Source organism: Miscanthus floridulus, chromosome 17, assembly GCF_019320115.1.
Source record: "Miscanthus floridulus cultivar M001 chromosome 17, ASM1932011v1, whole genome shotgun sequence".
Taxonomy (NCBI): Eukaryota; Viridiplantae; Streptophyta; class Magnoliopsida; order Poales; family Poaceae; genus Miscanthus; species Miscanthus floridulus.
The window spans coordinates 92492961-92502263 of NC_089596.1; the positions used below are offsets into that span (position 1 = coordinate 92492961).

The 9303-nt window shown below is 45.7% G+C and overlaps 1 protein-coding gene across 1 annotated transcript; it reads right to left on the bottom strand.

Annotated features, from left to right (window-relative positions):
- Positions 1–8007: 8007 nt before the first annotated feature.
- On the bottom strand, positions 8008–8919 carry LOC136514984 (dof zinc finger protein 5-like). Its single transcript, XM_066508687.1, has one exon. It carries the CDS (start codon positions 8917–8919, stop codon positions 8221–8223), a length of 699 nt encoding a protein of 232 aa, XP_066364784.1. The 3' UTR covers positions 8008–8220.
- Positions 8920–9303: the final 384 nt, after the last annotated feature.

Sequence of the window (9303 nt, forward strand, 5' to 3'; positions counted from 1 at the left end):
TTTGAGATACTAGTCTATATAAAAAAAACTCAGGCTGCGGGGGTAGACACCCCGAGCTATTTTAATTTAAGGTAGAGGATTTCTCACATAGCCCGAGAAAAACCCATGAACCCCATGCCCCGACCGCACATAGGGGCCCGTTACCGGTGAGAGGGCCAGTCCATTTCACCTGTGCTTTGAAGCGCAGGACAGAAGAGGGGTTTTTTTTCACACCGCCGACCATAAATTTACCTGACCAATGATTCAGACTCTGGTAACGAGGGACGCCACCTAGAGGCTTGACCAATTTAAATAATTTCATTTGTAAAGAAGAAATTACGGTGAAAATTAATCCATCCACTTCAATCCATATATGTTGGAGTGGTTTGGAAAAAGGTAAATACATGGGCATCCAATCAAGGTCTTAAGATGGTCGGCACTACTGGAGGCAGAAACATTCCTGACGGCCGCAAACCGTTAGGAATGGGCAGGAAACAGGAATGGGCAGAAACAGGAATATCCTGGGCTACTCCCGTCGGTTTTCTTAGACGATCAGGAATTTTCCAAGCCGACACGAATTTTCCTTTCTCTGGTAGTGTAGGAGTGGGCTTCATTTGGTTCCAATCTGTTTCAGCCCATGGAAAACGGTTTAGGCCCGCAACACACTACGTAGACCGTACATGTGATTTGATTGAACTAAATGAGAAGCTACTAATAACAGGCCCAAACGTATGATTGGGACTCATGGTGAAAGTTCAACACTTCAATATTTTACCTCGTATCACACCGCAATATTTTTCAAGAAATTGTGTAAGAATTGTTGTTGATAGGCTAGGCACATAAGTAGGCCCACAATGAGAAGTTCGCATTTAAATCTTTTCCTTTTGATAATAATTTAAATCTTCCTTTTTGCCAAACAACATTACATACACGCTTATATGCAAGGACACGCACTCATCCCTATGTAAGGACACATACTCACTCCTACGAGTAGAGATCGTAATGGATTTGGATCATCCATAGTCAATTGAATATTTTTTTTTTGGATATGCTTAGATAAGCTCCATTTGGATTTGGATATCCATCCCTATATTATCCAATAATGTCCAAAATCTATTGGAGAGCAACTTAAAAGTCCAACATCCATAGGATATCTTTGGACTTAAGAGACCAGTTTCCAATGTCTAGCTTAGGTTTCTAATGTGCCCCACATGTTGACCTATACACAGAGTAGCTAGTTGCTATATTGAGCCATCTCTAAATTTTCAGTCAAGTTCGCTAAATTTTAAGAGTGGGTCGTCATACTAAATCATCTCTAATAAATTTTGGTCAACTTTGCTAAAATTTTAAGATGTGAATGTAAGGTTCTTAATAGGGTCTAGCTTTTAACATGTGGCCCATATGTACATGTAGCAATACCAATTTGCACAAAGTAGTCGGTTTTATATACTAAATCATCTTGTCGGGTTCATAAACCCGGGGTCTCTAATGGGCCTACTTTCCAGCAAAAAGCTCGGCCCAGCCGACGACGTTGCGAACGACGCACAACTCCTGGGCTAACCCAGATACCTAACGACAAGCCGGAAGACTGGTCCATTCTCTGACCGGAAGGCCTCTGACTCCAACCGGCTTCTCCGGCCAAAAGGCCTGGCCAAGGAGGGGACGCCGCTCACTTCTGACTCTGACCTGCTTTCTCCGACCGGAAGGCCTAGCCAAGGAGGGGACGACGCTCGCTTCTGACTCTGACCCACTTCTCCGACCGGAGTACACCAAACCTTCGCTTACAGCTCTTCTCTGACCGGCGCGGTCAGAGCCGACTGGGAAACGACCGAACGGGGACGCCCGCTCGGTAAGGACCCAAAGAATCAGGTGGAGCAAGTAAGGCAGGGCACTCAAGTCAACCGCGATACCGAGGACCATACCTTGCACACCTGTAGGACAGTACTGTCAGGTCATGTCAGAAGAGTACTTTATAACCTTCTAGGCATGTCAGAACATGAACAATGTTGTGGGCGCCGATATTTGTCATATAGTATGGTAGGCACCGACATTTGCCATACCAAAAGAACACAGTGGAACCTACCACATGCATCTGGCCATCAATAGTATTGTGGGCACCGACAAACCGTCTTGTACCCGACGACGTGGGCAGCAAGACTAGGAAACACACACACACACTCTCTTAAACTTGTAAGGCCGTCCCCTTTATCTATAAAAGAGGATACGCTCTCTCCTAAAATGATGATCGATCGAGATAGATGGATCGTTCCGACTCACTCTCTGCTAGCTTTAGATATTCTAAAGCTTCACAGAGCATATGTTCCAATACTTAGCGCACATAGGAGCTCCCATCACTCTTGGCCCTTCGGTCTAGAGTTCGATCGGACCTCTAACACCCCCTATCTTACTCCCACTCATTTATAACCCCACAACAAACTTTGAGCACCCAGGCTCAGGAATAAAGTCACCGACTGACTCAAACTAGACGTAGGGCACGTTGCCTAAACCGGTATAAACCCAGTGTCATTGAGTGCTAGGCCACATCCGATCACAACGTACGGCAAAATGACAAATATTTACTTGTTGATCACTTTTTGCACCGACACATCTCTAACTAACTTTGGTCAATTTCATCAAAATCTTAAGGTGTAAATTAAAGCGAGGTTTTAAAGTTTAGGGTTCATCTAATGTGGGGCCCATCTGTAAGCCACACCAATTTACATAAAGTAGCCAGTTGTTACTGAGTCATCTTAAACAAATTTCTGTCAATTTTGTTATGTTTTTATGTATGAAAGCGAGTTTACGGTCTAGCTTTAGAATGAGGTCAACATGTAGGCATAGTGCTTTTGCTATTACTGGATAGTCATGGATTGATTTGGATTTTAAATCAACTAGAAGCATTCGCTCGTTGTTGCAGGGGTCGTGAGTATATTTTAGTGTATTGTGTAGTATGCTAACGTGGATAAATGAATCCATATCAATAGTGATGTGGCTTGCTAACATGGATAACTTCCATGAAAGATATGTCATAATTGCATACATTAGGCCCTGTTTGAAACATGGCATATTTTTCCAATGCAAATCCTGTGAAATTATTATGTTCCAAACATGCCCTTAGTGAGCTACTGGCATGGATAGTTTGCATGTCAATATAGATAAGTCATAATTGCATGCATCAGTGGGCTACTGACATGGATAGCGTGCATGTTGAGAAAGATATGTGCCATAATAAGTGATGGTATTTCTTAACATTACTACTAATAATGACACTGTGACTTAGAAAGATATATATTTGAGAAATTCTGCAAGCACATAGATATACCATTGTAGCACTTCACCCGGGAGTATTCCAGGTATTGTTATTTATATTTTTACCACAGGGAAGGTCTGGCAAAGAAATATTGATAACTTATACTTATGATGGACAAACCAACCAACCTTCTACTCTAAACATGGGTAAATCAAGAGATAGGATAATATATACTCAGAGTACTCTGTTTAGAGTAGAAGGTTGGTTGGTTTGTAACACTCAGAGTACTCCATAGAATACCAATAGCAAGTCTAAGTAGATACAAGAGAGATTAATTCCTAAGTCATTCTAGTTACAAGTCAAAGCATACATTGATGTGCATATATACTTAGCAATCATGGCAAAAGATTAACTTCATATTTATGCATAAGGGACATTACTAAGGAAGATCAAGAACAAAGCTTGACTTCCTTCACAACCGAATCCTACTAGGCCTACAAACGGGAGGTGGACTACAAAGGACTCAACAAGGCTATCACCCTCGCAATCTGCCACTCGATCCGGAATGTAGGGTGCATCCACAGGTAAACAACGTATAAGCACCACACTTACACAATATCAACCACTTAACCCATTCGCGTAATGAGCTAAGCGCTTTGCGATCTTATACATAAACATAATGATAACTCTAGCTATACCAAGCATATAATCAAAGTAAGCAATGAACATGATAACTAAGAACATGAATAATATTAAGAACAATGTCATAGAAAATGTAGCAAGTATATATATGAATAGTGAAGGATACAAGAGGCTTTACCAAGCCAAGCTCTTGACAAGATCGGGAATCCAAGTAGGGAGCTTGACTCTCTCTAGATCTAACTTAGCTAGCTATACCTATGAATATTTATGGAGCGCTGAGGTTGTAGTCTCTGATTATTTCTGATGTAGGAGGAGGTATGGGGTCCTTTTATAGGAGGCACTAGGAGTCCTATGGGTCCATGAATCCATGGCAACGTCAACTCTGAGCCCACGAAATGAACCGACCTTGAGCAATGGCGTAGATTGAACCTTGGAGGCGGTGGCAAACCGACATTCGAAGGAGGGGCTGCAAGGTGGGGCCCACATGCTAGTTGGCCTATAGGTGGGGCTGGCCGGCCCCACCCAGAGTCTCTCGGGTTGGGTCACGATGGATTGTCTTCTACAGTGATTCTAGATCCTTCCAAATTGGTTTCATCGTGGATAATCGTGATTTCATCTGACGATTGGGTCCACCTTACTTATTTTCTGAATAAATCCTCCTAAAAACACAGATTTACCAAAATTTGTGGAATTTATTAGTTTAAACCCCTAGACCTATGTTGGTAATCATTTTCATGCATTTATACAAGTTATATTGACGATTTATGATGAGTGTTAACTACCGTCAACAATAACATACGCTACACTATTACAGTAGGCTTAATGGATCGGAGGTGGGCGTTTTGGATTTCTGGAGGCAGGCATTGCAACCACCTCCAATCAAAGGTCATGGTTAATCCGGACCAACGGAGACGGTTGCTTTGCCCGCCTCCTTAAATCAAACAAGAAAAAGGAAAAAAAGGAAAAACCTATGGACATGCCCATCGAGCCCATCCATAGGCCCGCCCATCCACGGGCCGCCACCGCCGCTCGCTGGATCCATAGCTCCGATGGCCAGATCCGTAGCTCCGATCGCCGGATCCGTAGCTCCACTCGCTGGATCCACCACTCCACTCGTTGGATCCACGCTACGTCGAAGAATACCAGGCCCCATGTCACGCCAGAGGAGGGGATCCACGTCGCCCTACACCGGAGGAGGAGATCCGTGCTACCAGCACCCCGCGTCGGCCCCCGCGTCGGATCCACCGCCATCGCCGCCGTTGTGGAGGAGATAGGTGCCATTGTTATCAGGAGATAAGGGACGTGCGCCATAGGAGGAGGTGGACCCTTACCACTGGGCCCTCTACCGGGGGAGGCATGACCACCGCCGCCGAGAGAGTGAAGGGAGGGCCGCCTTCGTTAATCGCCATGCATTAATCGAGGCGGTTGGATTTTGTGACCGTCTCGGCTAATGTTTGGGTGGTGCCTCTCAAAATCATTTTTCTAGTAGTGCTAGTGAACTGCTGACGTGGATAGCTTGCAAGTCGAGATAGACTTCTAGTGTGGATTAGGATTATAAGATATAGATATAGATATAGATATAGATATAGATATAGATATAGATATAGATATAGATATAGATACAGATACAGACACAGACACAGACACAGATATATATATATATATATATATATATATATATATATATATATATATATATATATATATATATATATATATATATATATATATATATATATATATATATATATATATGGAGAGGCTATTTAGTAGCCGGCTACAAAATAAGTTATTCTGTAGCCACCTCTATTTACTATAATTTTATATACTAATTTACCGTAATGTCAATATATATTTACGATAGTTGGGTTATTATAACACATAGGGTTATTTACCATAACATTATATTAAACCACTTAGTAAGGAGTTACTATAATCTCGTAAATTAACATAGTAATTATCGTAACTCAAAGTGGCTACAGAATAAGTTATTCTGTAGCCAGCTACAGGATAGTAGTTCTATATATATATATATATATATATAGATATAGATTGGATTGAACATTAGTCATTTGGAATTGGATTTTGATTAGATGTTGGATCATTTTCTTGGATTTTAATTGAACTTCTTGATTTGGATTCTAATCCACTCCCATCTCTACCTATGAGCACCTCCGGAAGATTGGTATAGTAGATCTTGAGATTGACCAAGTCACCACATAGGCACCATGATGTAGACTAGGCCTGATCTTCCGAAAGGTATGATAGCGTCGATTGGTGGAGACTCGATGTTCACGATCTAGACTTCGAACCAAGACTGATTTGGACCCCCGCAACCGTTACACCACTGCTCCGTTGGTTATCAACCACGCGAACGCAATTGACCTCGCTGAGAAGGCTTTCCTGCAAGCGAATCGAGAACACAAGTAAGAACGGGATGAATGCAATCTAAAATTGCAAATAAATATGAGGCTTATGATAATGAGAATGAGTTCAAGTCTTTATTCAAAAGGACTAATCGCCACAGACGAATAAGATCAAGAACTGGGGCCCTGGTTCACAGCAAGCAGCCTTGGCGGCACAGTTGCAGCAAAACGATGTCTGTTTCACAAGGAAATCAAGAACTAAACAAAACTCAAACCCTAAGAAGAACGACGGCTTCTATTTATAGAGTCTTGGGCATCACCCCCCTAGACGCGCCCCCTAATGGGCCCAAACACGATACACGGTCCAACGGACCAAAAGACGGTGTCGTACCACCCTGGTAGACTCTGGACACTGAATTGTTTCGATGATTTCCATTGATTCTGAAGGTATTTTGACGTGAGACCACTTGAATTGGCTTCCTTATCAAATTATCTTTCCAACCATATGTGGATCGTCGAAAACGGAGTCCGGATGCATCCTGGGTGACCAGTTTAAGACAGACTGATCTTGGAGGCCGAGGAAGACTCGAACTTGAGTTGCTTTTGGCCTCCACCTCGGGCCTCCTTCTTGACTTGGACACCCTTGTTGGCCTCCTACCCCTCCATACCATGCGGCAAACATGGCCATATACATGGGTGTCATGTCCTCATCACACCGCTCACATACACGCAATCACCCCTATGAATGCACATGCACACACACCTTACTGTTATGAGCACCTCTAGAAGATTGGGCTAGCTTATCTCGAGATTAACAAAATCACCACATAGGACCCTTGCTATCGACACAGCGCTATCACTGAGAAAATAGCATCGTTAAATACTAGAATAAACCAGAAAATAAGAACACATGTATCAAGTTGAAGACTTTAAACCTGAGTGGTTAGGTTCTGCCACAAAGAACCTAACGAGCTGAGCTGTTCAATCGCCGGTATTTAAATATTTAACTTTATGTTCACACTATATAATTTTTCACAAAACCGAATGAAGATTGTTGCTAATGATCTAACTATGGTAGGAGCTACTTTGTCCAACTTAGTAGAAGGCGCATATATGGGCACGTGATAAAAAAGTCTACTTTTAATTCTTAGACCTCAAATTCACAGCGTCGCCCCATCACGACATGGTAGGGTCTCGTAGGGGCTCCATGGCCGCGGTCGCAGCCCTGGAGCTTCGTCAAGAGCCTACCACGCTCGCAGCGACCTCCTCCTCCCCCTCCCCTCCCACACACACCCCGCCATGGCCATGGTTGCTCCCGCCCCAACCTCGTTCGGTCGCCTCCTCTGCCTCCTGCTCCGATGGCATCACCGCTGCCATCTCTCCTGTCCCCACTCCCCACCATCGGGCCTGCCTGCCTCCCACGCCCTCCTTTTTCTAAGACCACCGGAGATGGAGAAGAAAAGAGGAAGGCGACTGTAAGGCACACGATGCGTGGCGCGCGGGTCGCACACTCGTGCTAGAGCTCAACATGTCGTCAGTTAGAGTTTGCATTGTCGGGGTGTGACAGGCAATCGCTGGCTCGCTGCGTTCTTCATAATCAACGTCAAAATTTAACAACGTAGGCACGTTTCTCTAGTCAATTACAAATAACCACAGCAGCACCCCCTCACTCCCATTGAAACGCATAGACATGCTTCTAGTAAGTCAAATTACATCCCAAGCTCACAAAAGTTCCCAAAAAAGGACTTAAACAACCTTCACAAAAGTTTGATGCAAAGTCAAAAGAAAAGGTTAGAACAGACACTTTGGATTACACAGCTGACAGCTACACCTAAAAAGGCCCGAGCATGCACTCAAAAATTGTTACCAGGTCAAAGTCAAACCCTACCCTATCCACCGCACCGAAACCGCCGGTTCCATCCGTGAAAAGCTCGGAGCGTGAGAATAACCAAGCAAAATCACATCATTTATTTATTTTTCACATCATATCAGAAAAGCGCGGTCCGATGCAACAGCACGATCTGTGGTAGCCACCAACCACAAGCACTGCCCCGTCGTCGTCCCCGGGAGGCCGGCGGCGGCGGCGTAAGCAGGCGAAGTGGTGAACTGGGAGGGCGAGCCGCCGAGGTAGGGCGCGGTGAACACAGAGGTGAACACTGGATGAGGAGACCCCGAGCCCGAGCGGTGGTCGTTATCGTCGGCTCTGATAGTACTGGCGGTGGCGGTGGCGGTGGCGGTGGCGGTGGCAGCGTGATGCGGCGCCGGTGGGAGCAGCACGGGGCGGTTCTTGCGGCGGCCGGAGCCAATCGGCACGTTGCGGATCGCGCCGCCGGCCGTCCAGTAGCGGTGGCAGGCCCGGCAGAAGTGGCGCGGCTGGTTGACGTTGTAGTTGTTGAAGTAGCAGAACTTGGTGTCCTGGCTCAGGCAGCGTGGGCACGGCAGCCGCACCTCTGCCGCCGCCGCGCGCGCCCGCGCCACCTCCTCCAGCAGGTCGGCGCTCCCGCGCCCCGACGACGCCTGCTGCTGCAGCCTCGGTGGCGCGGCGCCGGCGCCCGCGTGGTGCATGGGCGGCTGCGGCGGCGGCTGCTGCTGCGTGGTGATGACCTTGCCGAACAGCTTGATGCCCGCCGCGCCGGTGCACGCGGCCGCCGCCCTGGCCGGCATCTCGACGTGAGGAAGCATGTTGCTGTTGCGCGATCGAGGCGTGTGGTGTGGTGGCTGGTTTTCGATGGTTTCTCAAGGAGCTATCTATCTCGTACTATCAGGGATCCAGTAGACCTGGCTCTTGTATATATATAGCTATAGCATATGTGAGAGCCAGTGGCTCAGTGCTTGGGTGCGTGCGCGGTGGACACCATGATTTGGGGTGCCTTTTGGGCTTTTGGCCGCGGTACCTGTCGACATTTCAGTACGTACTCACAACCATTAGCGGAGCCAAGATGAGTACCTCGGGGGACTAATCAATAGAGATTTAGAACAAATATCGAAGATTAATGATGAAATCACATTTTTGCTACAGTAAATATAAAGGAAAATCACCCTCATAGGGGGGCTGCTGCCCCCTAG